This window comes from Lissotriton helveticus, chromosome 2_1 (assembly GCF_964261635.1).
Source record: "Lissotriton helveticus chromosome 2_1, aLisHel1.1, whole genome shotgun sequence".
Lineage (NCBI taxonomy): Eukaryota > Metazoa > Chordata > Amphibia > Caudata > Salamandridae > Lissotriton > Lissotriton helveticus.
The window spans coordinates 1,405,543,709-1,405,567,477 of NC_136059.1; the positions used below are offsets into that span (position 1 = coordinate 1,405,543,709).

Here is a 23,769-nt window from a genome sequence, read left to right on the forward strand (position 1 = left end):
GTCCAATCCAGACAGAGTCTGGCTTCCCTATGGACCATTGCCCCCTTAAGTCTTAAAAGCAGCCTTCACCGCCTCCCCGGCCGCTGTCCTCGCCCTCCCCTCCTTAACAACTCCCTGGCCCAGAGCTGTGGTCCCTAGTGCCTTCAAAGAGGCTATAGTGGTCCCCCTCTTAAAGAAACCAAGTTCCGATCCTCAGATGCTGGCAAACTACCGCCCCATCTCCTTGCTCCTTTATCTGGCCAAGTTATTGGAAGCCCATGTTGCAAAATGCATGTCCAATTTCATGGAACAGACTGAGTTCCTTGACCTCGTCCAGCCCACTCCATGGAAACGGTGATACTGGCGGTACTGGACTCCTTACGAGAAAAGGCGGACATAGGGACCCCTCAGGCCCTGGTGCTGTTAGAACTTTCGGCTGCATTTGACACGGTCAACCATAACATATTGGCAGACCGTGTAAGTGAGGCAGGCACCCAGGGCCCGGCCCTTAAATGGATCAACCCCTCCCTGAAAAACCGCACTCAGCCAGTCCATATTGGCGAGTTCACAGCCCCCAAACTCAAAACCACATGTGGGGTCCCACAGGGCTCCTCGCTCTCCCCGCACATGTTCCACCTCTACCTTCTCCCACTGATCAGATTCTTGAAGGAAAGAAGAGTGGTCACCTTCAACTATGCCGCAACCTCCAACTTATGTTCGCAATTGATAACTCTGCCCAGTCAATAGTTGACTTCCAATCCACCATGAGATTCATCCGTCAATGGATGGACCACAATCACTTAAAACTAAACCCAGGCAAAACCGAACTGGTTTTGACGGGTGGTGCCCATAATCAATGTGGCCCACAGTACTGGCAAAGCTAATTAGGTACCCCCTGTTCCTGCCCCCTCAGTAAAAAATCTAGAAGTTACCATAGGCAATGACCTCGCCCTAAAATCGCATGTAGGCGCAGTGATTTCCCCCTGTTTCATACAGCTGTGAAAAATCAGAAAGATAAGCAGGCTACTGACCCAGGCAGCTCTGGTACAGGTCCTGATAGCCTTGGTCCTATCACGTTTAGACTATGCCAATGCAACATACCTTGGTCTACCACTTCGCCTTACACAACGGCTACAGATGGTACAGAACCAAGCGGCTAGACTGATATACAAACAGCCCAGGTGGCAACACGCTTCCCCCCTTCTTAGGAAGCTGCACTGGCTCCCCATCCCCCAGAGCTGTGCCTTCCAAGTTGGCTGCCTGGTGTTTAAATCCCTGAATGGCTGGAGCCCAAAATTCATAAATAACCTAATTACTCGCTACATTCCTTCACGAAACCTCTGCTCGGCCCAGCTCCAACTTCTGATTGTCCCTACCTACAAGCTGAAGAGCCAAGGGGGATGCCAGTTTGCAACTCTGGCCCCCTGTCTGTGGAACTCCATCCCGCTGGAAATCAGGTCAAGTGTTAACTTACTGAGGTTCAGAAAGTCTCTCAAAACCTGGTTATTCATCCAAGCATACGAATGAACTGCTTTCCGGGTCGGCAATGCCCTAGTGCTCAGCGCCACGAAACCAATCGGTGTACGAGCGCTTTACAAATCCTTGTTAACATAACATAACAAGAGTTTCCCAGACTCCTTAACACCAGGGGGCGAGGAGGGGAAAGGATCAGACAAAGGTTTAGACGGAGGTTTATATTTTAACATTGTCTCAACTTCCTCAATCAAAGTGACAGTCTCCATTAAAGAATTGCTATTATTTGCCACACTAGTCCTTTTCTTAGAAGTGTAGGCCTTCATAGATGCTTTCAGCAACTTCCTCTTCCCCATCTTAGTGTACAGCTGCACAACAGTCAAACCAGGAGCAACTATTCGGTACCAGCTCTAGCCAGCCCAAAATACCATAAATTCAGTGTTCACACCATCTGGCCCTGCAGATGAAAGGGAAGTGGCCCAGCCCAGCCTCCTCTGGGTGATGACGAGTGCAAGATGGGCCCACCCTTGGCCAGGGTGCGTTCTGAGATGCAGGAGATGTGGAAGCTCTAAATAGCATAGTGGTGCAGGAAAATGAGAGGCAGCCCCTCCTCCTAGGGACAAAGGTTTTCTGGGATAGTGAGTCCCACCAGTCACAGCAACAAAGTCACAAAACATTACACGCGAGATGGACAAGCGCTACTTAGAATTGCGGTGCCGGAAAATAAGAGTTAGCCCCTCCTCCAGAGGGCCAAGTTTTTCTGGGGCAGCGAGTCCCTCCAGCCACAGCAGCAATGCCCTATAACAACCAGTGCTGCGGCAAATGGCAAAGCACTATATAACGCAGAGAAGCGGGGAAATATGAGGCAGCCAATCTGCCTGGTGGCAAAGGTTTTTTTGAAAAGTGAGTTACTCCAGCCACAGCAGCAATGTCCCAAAACGTCCTACGCTGAATAGGATGGTGAAGTGCTATATAGCGTGCTGGCGGGGAAAAAACAGAGGCAGCCCCTCTTCCTGGGGGCACATTTTTTCTGGGACAGTGACTCCCTTCAGCCGCAGCAACAATGTCCCAATATATTTCTATATCTATATAGATATATCTATCTATATATATATATATATATATATATATATATATATATATAGATAGATAGATAGATATATATTGATATATCTATATATATATATTTATACATATATATATATCCATCTACCTACATGTATATATATATTTTTTTTTTACACTGATAAGACGTTATAGTTAGGTGAAATGTTCAGTAACAACGTAATCTTTTAAACTCTAGAAAACACTGAAATTCACCAGTTATAGTCCTCTCAAGTAACTAAACTCGTTCCCTAAGGCAACTATAACATGCGCCCTACCATGCTCCATTTTCTCATCAATAATTTCCAGCAAATTTTGCAGTGATATTATCAATGATGCCATAGAAGATGTCATGAGTGATGTAATATGTGGGGTAATTAGCAGTGCATAGCGAGGGCACAAGTTATAGTTACCTTAGGGCATGCGTTATACTTACTTCGGGTTCTATAGGGCCTATGTGCAGAGTGGGAGTTGGCTGTAAGTCTTGTGGCCAACTCCTGGCATGCAGCCAACCTCACGCTGCGCACGGCCTTTGGCTGTGCACATTGGAGATGTTGGCTAAAAGGCCTGGCCTGCGGCCAGCACCTGTGGCCAACTCCCTCAAAGGCAGCCAACCCCACACTGTACATGGCCATTGTCCATGCCCAGCAAGGGTTGCCCCAAGGGCCTGGCCCTGGGGACCCCATTTCCCAGGGCCATTTATATATTTTAAAGGGAAGCCATGCGGCTCCCTTCCCCGAGACCTGTTAGACCCTGGGTCCCCATCCCCCAGGGCCATTACTAAAAATGTACCCGCCACAGATACTCCATTCCTCGGAGCCCGCATTTCTTAAAGGTGGCTGCCCTAGAGCCCACCCATATACTCTTTGGGGGCTTCGGGGGAAGTCCCAAGTCCTCCGCAGCCCCAGTTGTTTCCCTGGCAGGAGCTGGCATTGCTCCTTCCCAGAGGGAGCAACTACTAATGCTGCTCCCTCTTGATGGGAGCAATATTTTTATCTTTTTCTCTGCCTGCCTCAGAGCGAGCCGGGAAACAGATGATTTCTGATTCAGAGATGGGGTTGAACAACTTCCAGTTGGGAGTGGGGTGTCTGGGTGGGATGCTTTCATCTTTACCATGTGGCGGGCTTTCTCTGGGTGGATGGAGGTGGTCGTCCTTGGTGATTTTATTGTTAAAGAAATTAGGAAAATTGTCACATAAGACTTTGGAGGCCTGCAGTGAGGTTGAGGGGGGCTTGGAAGAGGTGTGGCGCCGCGGCCAGGGCGACTGACGCTGGAATCTGGGGACCACGGTTCGATCCCCGGCTCCGGCGGCAGGTTAGCCCAGCACCATGTGACTCTGGGCAATAGCTCGCTTAATCTTCCCGACGGCCCCCAGCGCCTAGAGACCCTTACGGGTGATTGTGCGCTTTACAAATGTGGACTTTACTTTGGAAGTTTGTTGTCTGATGAGATTGAGGAGTTCTTTATGGAGGGAGTTGTGCCTGCATCGCCCCCATAGGGCATGAAGACTTTACTCCTCCCCTGTAACTAGCCCGACACTTAAAGTCTGCGATAAAGTGGCAATAACATTGGGACTCACCACATTCCCCTCGACTATGACACCCCTGTTCTCAAACCCGGACTTCCCACCAGGCATGACCCCGAGCACCGCCAGGCGCTGGATCGCAGGCAGATGTAAGCGCATGGGATGTCTTTTGGACCAGGATGGCCTTATCACATTTGATCAACTCAAAGCGGACTACTCCTTGTTGGAGGCAGACGGTTCACTCACACACAACTGACACACTAGATGCTCAGACCTGACACATGCTCTAAGACTAGCAGACTGATGACTTCATTTGAGAAGTGGCTGTTCCTCAAAGCAGGCGACAAGAAGCTTATCTCCGAGATCTATCTCCACCTGACGAAGATGGTACATAACTGCAGAGTTCCAGGACATATCTGCTGGGAGGCCGAGCTGGGCCGATCCCTAACAGATAAAGAATGGGAAGACATTTTCTCTAGACTGCATCACACGGCACATACTACAGGTCACACAGAAACAGCTTACAAGATCACTTCTTATTGATAATACACCCCCTTCCGCATACAGAAATGGAATGCGCAATGCAACTGCCAGTGCTGGTGGGGTTGTGGCAACCCAGGGATCCTGCTCCATCTTCTGTGGCAGTGCCTGAAATTGACTAGATTCTGGGAACAGATCCTGGATGATATTCATAGTGCTTTCAAAACCACAATCCCCGATTCCCTGCATACATGTTATTAGAGCTCCCCAATGCTCTTACATTTCCCCTCTGCTCCACTAAAGGGAAGCAGATAGCTCTGGCTCTGAACACTGTGCACAGGTGTTGACCAACTGAGACACAGATCAAATTCCAGATCATCGACAGTGGTTAAATCAGCTTTGGTTACTGTTGGGCATAGAATAACTGTCTATGGTGACATGAACAGACAACCTGGAATTTACTAATCTCTGGGCCCCATTTATCACGATCCTCTCCACAGAATTCAGGAAGTTGCATTGCCTGACTTACCTACGAATCTTGAGTCTACTACCAGACACCCAAGAAGATGACAAGGCTACTTGACAGATTCTGACTCGACTGAAAATCTGACAGAAAATACTCATCGGGCGGGTGGGTGGGGGGTAGGATTTTTGTAAAATGTATTTGGTTATCCCCTATGTTCCGTTGGCTTAAATACTTTAACATGGCCTTACTTGCAGTTTGTCATACACGGCAACACCCCCTCGAACTGAAATTGAGTCGGAAGCCAGGCTATGTACGCCACTGAGTTTGTAAGGTCTTACCTGCCTGGCTTCAAGCTCCCTTTCCTGATACAGGGCGGCCCAACCACCATCCCAATGTTTTGCTCTGGGAAGGGGCGATTACTTACACTTCTTACTCCGATATTAGAGGTTTATCCTTACAGAAGACAGCCCTTACAACCCTTATTTGCGAAGGTGTTTGGAAAGAAGTCTCATTGATTCCACCACATCTGTAAAATTAGGTACAAATTTCGAGCAATACTCTGCAAGTCCTAAAAATGACTTTAATTGTTCCTTGTTAATAGGGCAGGGAGCATCTTCAATCGCCTTTACAATTCTACCTTTAGGCTTAATACCATCAACAGATATTTGATGTCCCAAATAGTTGACTTGCCTAAATCTCAATTGGCATTTTCTTTTTTGATAGTTAATCCATGGCTAGCAATTCTATGCAAAACCTCCTCCATTAATTTGTCATGGTGTTCAAATGGCTTACCCACAACCATAATGACGTCTTGAAAATACAACACTCATTCCATTACCCCAAAAATATTTTGCATAATTCTTTGAAACACTACAGAAGCCGATGCTAATCCAAAAGGCATTCTGAAATATCGAAATGCTCCCAATGGTGTGACGAAGGAAGTCAAGGGACGTGAGTCAGGATGCAAATTTACTTGATGATAAGCTGAAGACATATCCAAAACACTAAAGACAGTACCACCCGCCTCATGTTAAACATCTCACCAATATTTGGCAACGGTTGTCTATCCACCAATATGTTCTTATTGAGATCCCTCAAATCAATGCATAAACAAATTTCATTTCCATCCATGGGAGCGACCACTATGGGAGACAACCTTTCCGATGACTCTATAGGCTCTATAATATTGACTTTCAATAATTTGTCTAATTCATCTTGAAGTGGTTCCCTCATCATATAAGGTATGGTTCTAACCTTAGGCACAACAGGTTTAGCATTTTTCTTGAGGATAATCCGATGAGATAATCCTTTTAATACCCCCAAATCATCGAAAAACTTGAGGATACTTTTCCATAAATGTCTTCCCCCAGCCATCCACCACATTACTCTTTGCTGATGCATGCTCCATTACCGGTTCAACAAACATGACGGTTCTGCGGCGTTGGGCTCAAGTATAATGTTTAAGTCCTTCTGATTTTGCCATCCTAAAAGATCTGAACCTTCATCTGTTACATAAACCCTTCCGTGCCCACCATTCTGTTTAAAAATGATGTCTATCGCATTCCCATAAGGTTAATCTTGGGTCCACCATATCCCACTGCCTTGACATCAGCTTGTGGCAAATCCTTGATCTGCGCCTCTAAATTCCTTTGAAAGGTTTCTTTAGAAATCAAGGTAAATAAACTCCCTGAGTCAGCTAATAACTTGACCTTTCCGTTACCCAAAGTGATCTCACAATGAGGCTTTTCCAATTTGTCTGTACTTTCCTTCCTTATATTCAATTTATCGTCATTTATAGTCAAAACAAGTCGCACAATTATTTCAAGATTCAACTTTTCTGCAGATAAATGTACTCGAGACGAAGGCAATTCCATACCATCTACAGTCAAGAATATCTCCTCACGTTCTTCACCTTTACCTTCGACTTCCTTGACACTGGTGGTTTGTGTTCTAACTTTAGATCTGGAGGCTTTTGCTATGGTGTTCCTTCTGCCAGTTCAATGCCCTCTCTTTTATGAGATAATAGGCCTGGGATTATTAGCTTCATCTATATGCATAATGTTCCAAGGTTGTTACAAGGAATGAGAAAGGATTAAAAGTCTTTGACTAACAAAGGGATTCATTGGATACGCAATGTGTGGAAATACCTGCCAGTTATCCATCAGGGCATTGTTGGGGTGGAATGCTGCATTCTACCAGAGGATGAACTAGACTATGTTGAGATAGAATTGGTTTCCCGCGAATTGAGTGATAACATCATTGCTTTGGAGGTTCGCTTTCCTTGTCCCGTGACAACAAAGATCTGTCTAAAGCTCAATGCGCTGAGGATTGTGAATAGAGCTGACCAGAGTAATTGCCTGCACAGAGGCACAGGACCAACTGAGTTTTGACTTTCTTGGAATATTGCTGGCTTAAAATCTAAAGTGGCTGATCCAGACTGAGCGGTCTTAATTGACTTATTTGATGTTTTTATGTTGCAAGAAGCCTGGTGTACAAAGCCTATATACAGAACAGGGTTTATAAACTTTTACTGTCCAGCTATATCACAGGGCAGAGGTTGGCCTGCTGGTGGGCTAATCACTTAGGTAAAGATGATATAGCTTGCAAGATCCGGAGGTTTAAGTTAAATACTTTGGACAAATTGGGATTGTCTCTTCATAGGGGAGGGTCCTCTCTTTAAATCTACAATGAATATAATAGGACAAGTGGGGTGAATAGGCCATCCAGTACCTTAACATCCTTGAGGAGGCTATTGATGCTATACCACCTGATGACCTGGTGGTTGTCTCTGGTGATTTCAACGTAACTTTCAAACCCTCTGACCCCGCGTTATTCAATCTAACAGAAGAGGAAGATGTATCCTGGGATATTCACCAGCTAGATCTGAATCTGGTCAAAAGGTGATCAACAGTTGCCAATCAGTTGTTGAGCTTATCCTTGTGCTTGGGACTAAGAGTTTGTAGCAGCAGGTCTATATCTGACTGTAGTGGTGGCCACACTTCCAAGAGGCCCACTTAAATGAGTCATATTGATTATATATTTTTGCCCCTACAAATATGATCATCTATGGGAGACATGGTGTTTGTCGATCAACACGATAGTGACCATAATGCGCTTGAGCTAACCATCCTCATCTTCCACAATTTCTAGACCTTGGTATCTATCTGATCAATTATAGTTTGATGCTCAGACGTATGTTGTATTGGCACAGGCTCTGATCTAAAGAGGAGCTGGAATCGTACAGACTACACCTAAAGGTACTTCTTAGATCCAACAATTTCAGTAGGATTTCTTGGCCTGCCTTTAATAAATCTATGTCTTATGAGATTGGCTTGCCTGTCTCATTGGGAAACTCCTGACAAAGCAAATTCAGTCCCACGTTCATTGGTCATAGATCGCTTTAAGGAATATCTATGAGTGCAGAAGCTGAAGAGAGTTTAGTCAGATAGTCTGACAGATACCTTTCTATATTTTAAAATAATCCCTGTTTAGGATTGTTTCTTAATATCATCCTTGGGTTTCTAGCAAAGCAACCCTACCTAAAATGGAGATACGGTGTTTTACCTGTAAATAGCTTTTGTATAAAATGGAATGACAAGAATTGTAGCTCTAGCAAGTGCCCTTCTTGCAAATTAGAAGAAGAAACGTCACCATTTTGCTTTTTTCTGCAATGTATGTACACCCACATGGTAAATGGCTAAAGTCAGTATATAAGCTTTTGGGTTTGAGCCAATAAGCACTTGCATTAAGAGTTTTACGATTGGACACTTGAGAAGTGTTTGTTGTTGCGTTGGCCACATTTCTTTATGTTGCCTGGTTCATTTGTAATCGCAGTGGGCGATTAATGAATGAGCACAAAGCTTCCGCTAGCACTCCATGATTGTGTTCTGGACCATTCTAGCATTGTAATTCTGAAGCCAGAAAGAATTTAAAGCTAATAGAAACAGGGTTGCTGGCCAGGAGTGTTGCGGGGTTTCGTTTTGTAGCACTTTACCTCCCTGGAAAGGTCATGTGCAATAATGATCCTATAATTTATTTATTGAGTACTTGCACTTTATAATGTTTGACTGATGGCATTACAGTGTAAATATGTCTCATACCGTAATTGCAGTTGTAATTGTACTTAAATAGTGCTTATTGCCCCATATGAGTTTTTGAAGCAGGTTTCAGCAAGTAGCACGCTACTCCTGAACCCAAAAGGATTAAAGGTGGATTAGTATAGTGAAATGAAGGTTAATTTGTGCAGTGGCCTTGTGAGTCTGTTAGTTGGATTGAATTGGGTAATGGAGGGATAGATGAGGGAAGAGTCTTCAAAGTGTTATTTGGGCTATTATAGTAGTAAGATGAAGTCTGGGATGAGAAAAAAGGAGAGATGGGGAGGTAAGAGTCCCTAGTTAGTGATTAGGGAGATCATAGTATTAAAATGAGATTTGGGATGAGTTAACGGAGGGATAGAGGAGAAAAGAGTAGAAAGGAATATTTTGGATATCATAATAGTAGAATGAGGTTTGGGATGAGTCAGCGAGTGGGGGTAGAGGATATATTGAGAGAGATGTAGGGTGAGACAGAGTAGTGCATTCGAGACAGTGAAAGCTATTTATTCTTTTCTTTTACAGTAGGTGCAAAGTAAAAAAATATATAGATACATTAATACATAGAAAGGATATACATTTATGAGGAAGATAATATATTGAGATTCAAAGTTGTGTTGTATACTTTCAAGTGTTGCTGTATTTCAATAATGAAGTACATGTAGATCAAATAGTTATGATAATATTGGCATATTATGATAAATAAAACAGAGACCCATAAGCATCTAATCGGATTACTTATATAAAAACTATGCAGTGACCTATAAACATGTTAAGCATAGAATTATATATACATATTGAACAATAACTAATATATACATTTGATAAGCAGACCTAAAGAATATCTATATATTTTAAAACCATAGGTATTATACATATTTGCACAAAGATATACACATATTTAGATACATTCATATAATCAAATTATAAATGTTTACATAGATAGGGATATGCTGTACATTAGACCTCAGGTATGGTGATTATGTAGGAAAGAGCCAACTCTTGAGTAGTCTTCTGAAGATAAGATAGTTATCCGTGGATCTTATGTTTGGGGGTAATGAATTCCATAGTTTGGCTGCTTGAACTGAGAAAGATGTACCACCTTTGGTCTTTTTCTTATATGGTGGGAATTTGAGGCAAAGTGCCAATTACGTCCCTTTGTTGAATGTATTTGGGGATTGCTTTGTGGGTGATACAAAGCAGCTTGAAGGTGGATCTTCTTGCAACTGGTAACCAATGTAGGGCCCTCAAGGCAGGGGAGATGTGGGCTTTTGGCTTTACATGTAGGAGTAGTCTGACAGCAAAGTTCGAATCCGTTGTAGTCTCTTCATAGTTGTTAAAGATGATCCGCTGTAGAGGCCGTTGGAGTAATCAAGTTTAGATAGTACAAGAGCGATAGTAGCCTGGACCTTGTGTGGAAATCTTAAGTGGGGGAAGATGCGGCACAGAGTTTTCATGGCGATGAAGCTTGATTTTGCTTATTTGTTCACTTGGGCATTCATTAATAGCTTGGAGTCCAAGATAATTTCAAGGTTTCTTACTTCCTTAGATACTTTAGGAGGGGGCACAGATCATCAGGCCAGGCGGAGAGTGAGTCATAATTTTTTGAGTTGCCACATGTGAGCATTTCAGTTTTGAAAGCATTCGATTTGAGACGGCTCCATGTCATACACTGATCAACGGCTCTGAGGTAACTGATGATTTTTGAGTGTACAACGTCTCTGGGGCTTTCCAGTTTAAGGAGTATTTGTGAGTCATCTGCATAGTTATAGTATGTGAGTGGAAATTCATTTCTCATTGCCAGTAATGACTTCATGTACATGTTGAATAGCAAGGGTGACATGATAGAGCCTTGAGAAACACCTACTTTTGTGAAGTGCGGTTTGGATGAGAAAGGGGGAGTATGGATGACATTTGTTCTGTTTTGAAGGTAGTATGTGAACCAGTCGAGAGCAGTCCCTTCTATGCTGTATATGTTGTATTTTTTAATTATTACTTGCTATCTTGCCTCTGCTGGTAACTGTATGGACTGTTTTTTATTGTGGGTTTATAGATTTTATAGCTAAAATAACCTAATTGACTGAATGGATAGATAGATAGATAGATAGATAGATAGATAGATAGATAGATAGATAGATAGATAGATAGATAGATAGATAGATAGATAGATAGATAGATAGATAGATAGATAGATAGATAGATAGATAGATAGATAGATAGACAGACAGACAGACAGACAGACAGACAGACAGACAGACAGAAGGGTGGGCGGGCGGACGGACAGGCGGATAGATAGATAGATAGATAGATAGATAGATAGATAGATAGATAGATAGATAGATAGATAGATAGATAGATAGATAGATAGATAGACAGACAGATAGGTAGATAGATAACATTCTCAATACTCTAGATTCATGTTAACTCAGCCTCTTTGACCACTCAGCAGCCTTTCACATGGAGCACCACCCCACTCTTTAAAATCTTCAAAGACAGAATTAGATTGAATTGAACAATCCTCATTAGTGTGTAGCAGGGCGTTTAGGGGGAGCGGAGGACGTGGGCGAGGGTTCGATGATTCTGAAGCTCCTTTCCCGACTTACTTTACGGGTCCCGATACCTTCCGATGGAATTGGACACAGATAGACGCTGCTGGCACAGATACCTGCGGCGAGCCAAGATTTGGTGCCCATATGCCCCAGAAATCCTGTTACTTATGTGCGAGGCTTACAGCTCAGGGGTAGTTGGTAGAAACTGTTGACTTGGGTGGACCAGGGATTGGTTGTGATGGGAGACCTGTATGAAGAGGGGGCACTGATCTCATTTGATGATCTGTGGGTCTGATACGACTTAGATCAAAAAATTGGATGATTCGAGCACTGCAAGATACTGTGAAGGATTAAAACGGTAACTGTGCTCCAGGAACACCCTCTACTCCGGGGTGAGAAGTATTATAGCCAAATAGAAACAAGTTCATAATCAACTCGTATGCCTGGGCACAAGTGTATGCTGCCAGCCAGCAAGAAGTTTTTCCAAAAACCAGTTTATCACTTTTTCGTTCAAGAGTTTTCCTTTATTTGTAATCCATAGTTTATATCAACATCCAAAATGTTACTTCACATTCAATGTCTCAGTCAACAAGATTGACCATTTAATATATTTTTCATTTAGTTGGCAAATCTCTGGCCACCCATGGCCTCCCAATGCATTTCGGCACGAGCCAGCGCCTTTGTCAAGGGATCTGCAAATTTAAATACCAGTAATTAATGCTACGTCGTGTGCGACCAACAAAACTACATGCAAACTGCGATTGCTAGCTTGTAACTCAAGGGAACAACTTAAAAGGCTATTTTGCTATGGTATTAGGAGATAAAGGTAACATTAACTACCTTTGCTCGGGTTAGATACGTATGAAAACAACTAAAATTCCTGTTGCTTATATTAACAGAGGTGCTGAGAATTTTAACTGGGGGAGTGAAGGTTTAGCGGTAGTGAGCGGTTAAAAAACAGACTGCTATCGCAGAATTGGTAACAAGTGTAGGGGTACCTACTATAAGTATGTAGACGGCACAGTGGATTGAGCTACGTGTTCTTCTATCTGCTCAAAACTGCATGTGGAAGTTAAGCTAGCGAGCTCGGGAACGCTGTCTGCTAACCGAAACTCAATTCAATCGCGCTTACCAGAAAAAGCGGAGAGCCGCTCTCAGGGGTCTACTGCACTCCGGTACAAACCTCACGGAGTGGCGGGAGAAGTGTAAAGAGAGTGGGTGGGCGGGGTTAGTATCTATGCTACTGCGCTAAGGATTGTGGTACTTGTATTCTAATCAGTACGCTATGTAAAAACAATGAATCAAAGAACATCATGCAGAAACAGTGTAAAGCAGAAGATCAATACATTTACAAGTAACAAAGAAATTCCACCCTTTCATTAAGACCAAACGGTTTCAAAGTTTTAAGACGATATATCCAATAGTTCTCTCTCTTTAAGAGTTGTGTTTTGTTATTAATGCCTTCGTGTTTATCCACTATTTCCAAAATACATGCTTTCAGTGCAGCGATGTCATGTTCAGCTTCCATGAAGTGTGTGGCAACCGTGGATTTGAGTGTTTTTGTGCGAATGTTACTTTTATGCTCAACATGCTCGTTGAGCATAAAAGTAACATTCGCACAAAAACACTCAAATCCACGGTTGCCACACACTTCATGGAAGCTGAACATGACATCGCTGCACTGAAAGCATGTATTTTGGAAATAGTGGATAAACACGAAGGCATTAATAACAAAACACAACTCTTAAAGAGAGAGAACTATTGGATATATTGTCTTAAAACTTTGAAACCGTTTGGTCTTAATGAAAGGGTGGAATTTCTTTGTTACTTGTAAATGTATTGATCTTCTGCTTTACACTGTTTCTGCATGATGTTCTTTGATTCATTGTTTTTACATAGCGTACTGATTAGAATACAAGTACCACAATCCTTAGCGTAGTAGCATAGATACTAACCCCGCCCACCCACTCTCTTTACACTTCTCCCGCCACTCCGTGAGGTTTGTACCGGAGTGCAGTAGACCCCTGAGAGCGGCTCTCCGCTTTTTCTGGTAAGCGCGATTGAATTGAGTTTCGGTTAGCAGACAGCGTTCCCGAGCTCGCTAGCTTAACTTCCACATGCAGTTTTGAGCAGATAGAACACGTAGCTCAATCCACTGTGCTGTCTACATACTTATAGTAGGTACCCCTACACTTGTTACCAATCCTGCGATAGCAGTCTGTTTTTTAACCGCTCACTACCGCTAAACCTTCACTCCCCCAGTTAAAATTCTCAGCACCTCTGTTAATATAAGCGACAGGAATTTTAGTCGTTTTCATACGTATCTAACGCGCGCAAAGGTAGTTAATGTTACCTTTATCTCCTAATACCATAGCAAAATAGCCTTTTAAGTTGTTCCCTTGAGTTACAAGCTAGCAATCGCAGTTTGCATGTAGTTTTGTTGGTCGCACACGACGTAGCATTAATTACTGGTATTTAAATTTGCAGATCCCTTGACAAAGGCGCTGGCTCGCGCCGAAATGCATTGGGAGGCCATGGGTGGCCAGAGATTTGCCAACTAAATGAAAAATATATTAAATGGTCAATCTTGTTGACTGAGACATTGAATGTGAAGTAACATTTTGGATGTTGATTTAAACTATGGATTACAAATATAGGAAAACTCTTGAACGAAAAAGTGATAAACTGGTTTTTGGAAAAACTTCTTGCTGGCTGGCAGCATACACTTGTGCCCAGGCATACGAGTTGATTATGAACTTGTTTCTATTTGGCTCTGATACGACTTACCCAGGGGGGATTTTCTATTGCACTCTGCCCCCACTGCGGCCATACGAAAGCACTGGGGAAGGGGACTCGCTGAACCACCAACGTCGTGTGGTGCCAATACGTAGTGATGGCGACAGGCACATTTAAGGTGGTCACCTGTTTGTACAGGCACTTCACGAGGAAATCCTTATCCCCCCTATCGGGATTTTATCGAAAATGGGACCTGGACCTGGGAGAAGATATCCCAGAGAAAACTTGGGTGAGCAGGTGGAGAGGGCTTGGAAAAGCACCAGAATTACGAGATTCCAACCGGTACACTTTTAAATATTACACATGGCATACCTATCTCCGGAGAAAATTAAAAAAATACTTTGTGACCAATACTGTGTGGCCTGCCCCCGGTGTAATTCATACAATGCAGATTTCAAGCACATGTTCTGGGACTGCCCACTATTAAGCACTTTCTGGGAGGTGGTGACGGCGATATTGGCTGGACTCACTGACAAGGACACTGTGGCATCACTCAGATATTGCTTGTTGCACTGGTTCCCGCACACGTTGAAAAATAAAGTCACAAGCAAATTTATAGACATGGGTTGGCTCCTAGCCAAAAGGGATATTATCATGCACTGGAAAGCAAAACATGGTCTAGGTGTAGCCAGTTGGAAGAGGGAACTCATTAAGTGCGCAGAGTGTGAGGGATTAATCAGATTGCAGATCGCTCAAAGAACGGGGAGTGAGAAAACTTCAGATGCAGCTAGAGCAAGGGATGCTTTAGTTGTGGCACGCAAGCCCCCAGATGCTTTTTGAGGAGGAGGACCCACTAGAAGCACCCCCAGAGGGAGTAGATTAGATCACAGTCACCTGCCTTCCCTGGCAGGGCCTCAAATTGAGGGTTGCTAGCAGTAGCAAGATGCAGTTGGTACTATATGTGAGGTTTGATAGAAGTACCTCGGGTTTAATGTGCGACCTCAGTTGAAGGAAATGGGACTTAGAAGATGGGGTTTCTCTGCCTGAGGGGTGGGGATGGATGGGGGGCTGTTGTTTGGGTTAAGGGTCTTCAGTCCTGAACAAGGACACATACGAAAGCTTCAAATTGGATACTAATGGACGTATTTTTATTTATTTATTTATTTGGAAAGTTTTATATAGCGCTGGCTAGACCCGGAGGCATCAGAGCGCTTTACATGAGGACAAGCATTGTTTCAAAGCATAGTTACAAATTACAACGTTGCAAGAAACACAGTTTTAGAGCATAGATACCAGTTGCTGGAGCACAGTTGCATGCGTTAAAAACTAATACTTATGGGAAAAAGCAGGCAAGGGGAGAGAGTCTGGGGAGAGATGATAGGAGCAGGAGAGGGAGACCAAGAATGAAAGAGAGAAAGAGGTGGCGGAGGGAGAAGGCAACTTTACAGGGAGACACGGAAAAACAGTATCCAAATTCCGGTGTGCAGTGATCCCAGTGGAAAATGTGTTGTTCCCACACCTCCGCTGTGTGTGGCTCCCTATAAGCTGTGGGCTCTCTCAGCGGGGTCACTGAGACTCCAGGGCATAAATACTGGATCCTTCCATAACAAGGGGAAAGGGAGTGCTTTGGCAAGGGGCGCCATTCCCACTACCCTGCTGTGTGTGAACTCCCTTGACGTTGTGGACTCTCTCAGAGGGGTCTCTGAGACTCCAGGGAATAAATGCTGGATCCCTCCCCAACAAGGGGAGAGGAAGCGCTTTGGTAAAGGGCACATGGCTATCAATAGTTAAAAGATACACATTTCAGAGCACAGTGACCAGTAGCTGGGGTGCAGTTGCATGCATTAAAAATGAGGCAAGGGGAGAGATTCAGGTGAGGGAGGATAGGAGCCGGGGAGGAAGACAAAGAATGAAAGAGGGAAAGTTTGAAGAGTTTTATAAAGCGCTGGCTAGACCCGAAGGTATCAGAGCGCTTTACATGAGATAGGACATTGCATCAGAAACATAATTACATGGTTACATCAGTTACTTATTAATGTGTACACCCATCTTATGAGGGGTGGAAAGGTAGACGGGAGAAGGCGAACAGGGGTAAGGAATGCAAATAGTAAACACAACAGGGAGGTGAGGAGAACAATGTCCGATGTCCGGCTGGGTAGGTGCCGGCTAAGGGGTGAACCAGAGCCAAACTCCTCTTTAGCTGCAAGAGACAGCTCCACCGGGCATCAGCCAAGGTTGCTCAGGCACAGCAGAAAATAAAGACAACTTCTGGTTTCCGCCCAGGAGGCTTCGTCAAAAGTTCCATCAAAAGTATCGGCTAAGGTGTTATTGGGGGGTAAATGTCTGAACTGGAGATCTTGTTAGGGTTCATTGCCTTGGAATAGGTGGTTTTGTTACCCTCCTTCAGTTGCAGGTCGTCCTCATTAAGCTCAGGGAGTTGCATGGGGAGGGAGGGGGAGTTTTATGAGACTGGGAATGATCATTATTGCCTTTTCGCCACCATGGTGTAAGGGGTATAGTGAATTGAAGTATTATGAAGTATAATGATCCAGATCAAAGTAACACACAATGTATTGATACTGACTGGAACTCTATCTCAAATTCAATAAAGTTTGCTTTAAAAAAAAATGGAACAATCCTCAGTTGCTTCTCATAATGTATGTAAAACCAATGCCAATACATATAAACAGCCAAAGTCCTTTCTAACACTGCAACACTCCTACACTTCTTTCCCAACATGTTATTCTCTCTCCTAACCTCTTTTACCTGGAACCTATAGCCATCACTCTAATATTTCAAACCACTTTCATGTGGATGATACCAGCTCTATTAGAGAATTTACTCCAGATAAAGAGGATAAATGCATGGACATTCAAACTTGGATGTGGCACCACTAAGAATTCAACCTGCTCAAAACCGAGTTCTTCCTGTTACTGCCACCTAGTTGTCAGATCCCAAATAAGACTTTGACAACTCTCAATGCTAAACTGTACCCTTTCAATCATTTAGTCCATAAAGTCAATTGGCTTCTTTGTGGGAAATAATGTACCCTTGAAACACGTCAATTTAATAGCCAAGGGGGTTGAATTTCAACATAGGCTCCTCCATGGAATCAAAACGTTTATTCCAGATCCAGTTTATCATGCTAGCAAACCTTCATATCAGTGAGACTGGACAATAGAAACTCAACTCACAGGAATTACCAAACAACATTAAGTTCCCTCAAACTATACTCCATGTAACTGACATGTTGTGAATGGGCATTCAAAGCTCGACCACATCTCAGTGATCCTGGACTTGTTGACGTGGCTCCCAACAGAAGTGACAGGCTTCTTTTAGCTAACATGGGCGATGCCTAAACCTATATTTTTTGAAGCCACAAACTGTAGCCCAGAAACTTGCAATGCTGTGAGGCCAATACCTACTTTGGTATTGTCTCTTGCTTTGAAATATCAGCTTTAAGGAATACAAAAAAAAAGTTTGGAACTTCATTGCATTAGATGTTAGGACAGCCACAGCCGAAAAAAACTGCCATATCAGTGCCACCTTCAGCGCTGAAAGGCCTTTGTGGTAATGTATAGAAAGAGAAGACCTCTTAAACTACACCTGTTAGGATATGTAAGGCTATGTACCCACCATAATAGATTCACATTAACTGGACGAGTACTTCAAGCGGTGCTTAATTTGAGCCAGTGGTTTCTGGTGTTCGGCACTTCATTGTCAACATCGGCACTTATGGTAGGCTGCCACATAGTGGCGTTGTTTGTCTAAATTAGAGCTGAGAACAACAACAGTTATTTATTAATTCCTTGATACACTAAACATGACTTTGAGCTGCCACCCATGACATTGTTATAGGTTTGGGGGTCTGAAATGGTCTGAATTGCCACACTTGTAGGATTGTGATGGTTTGTAGTTGTGTTGGTACTGTAACTATCAGCGCTGGCAGGGGCATTGGATGATGTAAGCTGCAGCGGCCTCCTGGCATTTATTGTGTACAAATTAAGGATTGTTTTGAGACGTGTGATGGGTAGGCGCCATTTATGTTTGACATTTGCCGACTCTACTTTGTTTTCATCATTGTCATGCTGAAATTGGTAACTTTGAATCTGTATTATATTTTATCCAGGAATGGTTTAAGAAACGTCTTGCAAAATGGAGAGAATCCGAAGGCCTTCCGGCACAATGCGGATCTGTCACAGACTAAGAGACTCTTCTTGACCTTCAGCTGACCCTGCGACCTCATTTCTTTGTGTTCTTTTCTTTGTGTTTTTCGCTTCTACTCCTTTTCAGGAGCTTTTAGGAATGAGTTTATTTGAAGAGGACTAAGGTGTACATTAGCAAAATAGGTTTACAAAAGCGTCTGTAACATAGCTATAACATTACCACTGTATATTAATATTGTATATTTAAAATATAAATGTATAGATATATATATTTAATTTGAAATGGAGAAAGTAAATGTCGACAGGAGAAACCTACCAAAATGTATTGGGTGGAAAGGAGGGGCAGAAACAATAGAAAACATGGAATTTGGTGTATTAAAAACCCTTTTGTGAATATTATGCCTCATTTTCATTCTGGAGATTTGAAGCTATTTATCACACATGGTAGATACCTCACCCTGTGGTAACTGTATTGACCACATGGTATTGCCTCGTAAGGTAAATATCCCAACCTATTCCGACCAACTTGAATTGAAAGGCCTTAAAAGAAATTACATTACTTTCTAGAATGTGGGAATGTCTGGGTGGGCTACCAGCAAAGGAAAGTTACACTAGGGGGCTCATTTATGAGCTTTTTGATACAACGCAGCAAGTCGCCTTGTTGTGCTGCACTGTGTGAGAGGGAAAGGGCAGGAATGCGCTGCATTAAATTAAATATGGTGCATTCCTGTCCTTTCCCATGTGCTGCTACACAATGTGCTGCCTAGCGCCAACACAGGCACCCTTCCATCATGGTGCAAGGGTGCCTGCATTGCATTCAGGATTGTTTTTGTGTAGTAAGGAACACCTTCCTGCACACAAACAATCCTGGGAGGCATATTCCTCTTTCCGTTTGTGCTGCAGAATGCAGCACAGATTGAAAGAGAAAGAAACAAGGAGAAAGAGAGATATTTTTTCTCGCTATGCTTACCCTAGGAAGGTTTAGGATTTTGGCGCATTTCCGCGATTACAAGTTCTTGTAAATCTGAGGATGCCACAAAATCCATGGGAGTAGCATGGGAACATCCACTCAAAGCCCATGGAACGCTTTCTCAGGGCATAGTAACGCAATGGAGTGATTTGCGAAATGTTGAGTTCCTCCAGATTTGTGGAGCCACGCACAGTGGCTTTGTGTAGCTTCAAAAATCTGTCTTACAGTTTGCTTCGCTCTTGGACCACGTTGTGTGGTGAAAGTGATGCAGCTGGCCTCATAAATAGACCCCTGGGTGTCGGTAAATGTCCTTCTACAGTCTTCCTGACTTTTCAACCTTGCACTTGACGAATTGAGCCAAATTAAATTATTAAATTATTTAAGTGAATTCCAAACAGGAATAATCGTGCCAAAAAATTCTAACCAGAAATAGCAAAGGAGGACAGCTACATCTGATAGCAATTAGGTAGCTTTTGGAGTGAACTTCAAGAATGTCTTTGTTACATACTCATAAACACCTGTTGGTGTAAAAGGAGTGGGAGGACACCAAATATGCTTAAGTGGTGGATGCATGGAAACACAAATAAAGTTGTACTATATTACTTCCACATAATGATTTGTGTTTTTGTTTCAACACATTACAATTCTTTAAGTGCTTATGTTATGCTTCAAATGACTACCAGTCCTCCTGCCATAATGTCAGTTCACCAAACTGCAGTACAACAACTCCAAAGAGATCCATGCTCTGTGTAAGTGCCAACCCAAGGAACTCAAACATGGAGGCCCTGGCGAAGCCAAGAGTCTCTCCTCCATAAGGTGGTGATTATCGGCATCCGGAGTGACGTGGAGTGTAGAATCCTTCCTACTCCTCTCTTACATGTAGAAGTCCCAGCTCTTCATTTGGGAGGAAGGGGGCATGTATGCTGACTCCCGCTGACCCCTACGTGTGCCAGGCCCACAATCTCGCCAAAGCAACTTGTGTTGGCTATCTCACTCCGCTCACTGTGTTGTTCTCTTATGCGTTTTCGTGTTCTCCCAGGAATATGTGTGCGTGGGTGGGAGAACCCTCAGTGATTGCTGTAGGTCCGCATCACAGACCCCCACAACTCTGTTGACATGCTTGGAACTCACTTTTGTGATTAGTTGTGATGTAACACTGACCATGTCATGAGTGGGATGTAATATGTGACGTCTTCAACAGTGCATTGCGGGGGCGCAAGTTATAGTTAGCTCAACTAACTATAACAGCTGCATTTCTCTGGTTTTGTATGTGAGATGTCCAACTAACTATAACGTCCCTAAAACCTGTGTTTTTTTCAGTGAAAAAAAAGAATATATATATATATATGGCAGCGTGAACAAGGGCTCGTGAAAGCCTGAAAAGCGTAGCTGTTCTGTGCAAATAAAATTACTGCACCTGATTCTGTGGTCTGTCTCCTTCTCTCGCTGGCCTTTGCAGGATTGCTTGCTGGAAGTGGTGTGGAGTTTTTCGAATATATATACGCCGAAAGGAAATTAGAAAAAATACCAAGCACAATTGAAGCATTGGAACAACAACGACCGCAACACCACCAGCCTGATCGACAACCTCGCCAACCTCGGACTCAAGCAACTGGTGTCCACCCCCACCCACCTCGCCGGACACACGCTCGACGCCGTCTTCTCATCCAGCAACGACGTCACCTTCAGCCACGCAACAGGACTCCACTGGACGGACCACAGCTGCGTCCACTTCACCTTCAACAGATCGGCGAGCCACCACCACCAACAACAGGTTGCCCGCAGAAGCTGGAGCAAGATCACAGCCGACCAGCTCGCCGCTTCCCTGAGCCAGCACCCTCCCGCCAGCTCAGCGAGCCCCAGCCTGGCCGCCGACAACCTCACGAAGTGGATCAGCAACTGCGCAGACGAACTCGCCCCACTGAGAACCCCACCCAGCAGGCCCTGCAGCAGGAAAACACCATGGTTCACCGACGAACTAAAGAACTCCAAGAAGAACTGCCGAGCCCTCGAGAAAGCCTGGAGAAGGGAGCCTACCACGGACAACATGACCACCCTCAAGCTCGCCACCCGGAAACACCACCAACTGATCCGCGCCACCAAGAAAAATACATACAAGGATCGTCTGGACAACAACGCACACAACTGCAAGGAACTCTTCACCATCGTAAAAGAGCTCTCCAACCCTAGCGCCGGAAGCAATGACATCACCCCGTCGCAAGACCTCTGCAACTCCCTCGCCTCCTACTTCCACAACAAGATCGCGGACATACACAACAGCTTCAGCAACCAACCAACGCAAGCCACAACCGCAACAACGCCACCCACCACCACCCTCCGCACCTGGACTCCAATCAACACAGAAGACACCATCCGCACAATGAACTCCATCCACTCCGGATCTCCAACTGACCCCTGCCCTCACCACGTCTTCAACAAGGCCGACGCTGTCATCGCACCCCACCTGCGGGACATCATCAACACATCCTTCGACACCGCCACCTTCCCTGAGAGCTGGAAGCACGCCGAACTCAGCGCTCTTCTCAAGAAACCCACAGCAGACCCCACCGACCTCAAGAACTACCGCCCCATCTCGCTCCTCCCGTTCCCGGCCAAAGTCATCGAGAAGACCGTCAACAAACAGCTGGCAACCTTCCTCGAGACGAACGGATCCCTCGACCCCTCACAGTCGGGCTTCCGGGCGAACCACAGCACCGAGACCGCCCTCATCGCTGCCACCGATGACATACGAACTCTGATGGACAACGGAGAAACAGCGGCCCTCATCCTCCTAGACCTCTCCGCGGCGTTCGACACGGTCTGCCACCGCACACTAGCACAGCGCCTTGGCAACATCGGAATCCAGGACAAGGCACTAGAATGGATCATCTCCTTCCTCGACGGAAGAACACAGAGAGTCCGCCTACCACCGTACAAGTCAGAGGCCACCGAAGTCATCTGCGGCGTCCCTCAAGGATCCTCACTGAGCCCCACCCTCTTCAACGTCTACATGAGCCCCCTTGCGGCCATCGTACGCCATCACAACCTCAACATAATCTCCTACGCCGACGAAACCCAGCTGATCCTCTCCCTGACCAACAACCCCGCCACCGCCAGAGCCAACCTGCACGAAGGGATGAGAGAGGTAGCCGAATGGATGACGACCAGCCGCCTGAAACTGAACTCGGACAAGACGGAGGTCCTCATCCTGGGCGCCTCGCCCTCCGCCTGGGACGACTCCTGGTGGCCCTCCACCCTGGGCACCGCACCCAAACCAACGGACCACGCACGTAACCTGGGCTTCATCATGGACTCCTCCCTCTCCATGACCAGACAAGTAAACGCCGTCTCCTCGTCGTGCTTCAACATCCTGCGCATGCTACGCAAGATCTTCCGGTGGATCCCCACCGACACAAGGAAGACGGTCACCCAGGCCCTCGTCACCAGCCGACTGGACTACGGCAACGCCCTCTACGCCGGAACCACTGCCAAGCTCCAGAAGAGACTTCAGCGGATTCAGAACGCCTCGGCCAGGCTCATCCTCGACATCCCCCGACGCAGCCACATCTCCGGACACCTGAGAGATCTGCATTGGCTCCCGGTCAACAAGAGAATCACCTTCCGTCTCCTCACCCACGCACACAAAGCCCTACACGACCAAGGCCCGAGCTACCTCAACAACCGGATCAACTTCTACACTCCTAAGCGCCTCCTCAGATCAACCAGCCACGCCCTCGCCGCCGTCCCCCGCATCCGAAGAACGACAACAGGAGGAAGATCCTTCTCCTACCTGGCCGCCAAGACCTGGAACTCACTCCCGACCGACCTACGCCTGACCCAAGACCACCTCTCCTTCAGGAAGAAGCTCAAGACCTGGCTGTTCGAGCAGTAACGGCACCCCCCCCCCACCCAGCGCCTTGAGACCCTACGGGTGAGTAGTGCGCTCTACAAATGTCATGATTGATTGATTGATTGAATCAGAACTGGTAGATACACCAGCCACTGAGGAGAAGAAGGAAGGCATTGAAAATATGGAAAAGAAAGTGTCAAAACACGAACTTGAAGTAGAAAAACGCAAAGCAAACAAGTTCACCAGAGACAGGCTAGACTATGCAAATGGGAGAATTTATACATTCGCTAGAAAATATGACACACTGAGAAGCCGGGTGGTAATGGACAAAAATACGGGAGCAGTGGATATGGATACTGTGGACAGCTCTAAAATAAGCT

At 44.9% G+C, this 23,769-nt stretch overlaps 1 protein-coding gene across 1 annotated transcript in view; it reads left to right on the forward strand.

Annotated features, from left to right (window-relative positions):
* The window catches only part of HOPX (HOP homeobox), a 261,296-nt gene extending 242,440 nt beyond the window's left edge, over nucleotides 1-18,856 (forward strand). The window contains exon 4 of the mRNA XM_078677528.1: nucleotides 18,533-18,856. Within this exon, the coding sequence (XP_078533654.1) occupies nucleotides 18,533-18,610 (78 nt within the window). The 3' untranslated portion in view covers nucleotides 18,611-18,856. The remainder of the gene's footprint in view (nucleotides 1-18,532) is intronic.
* Nucleotides 18,857-23,769: the final 4,913 nt, after the last annotated feature.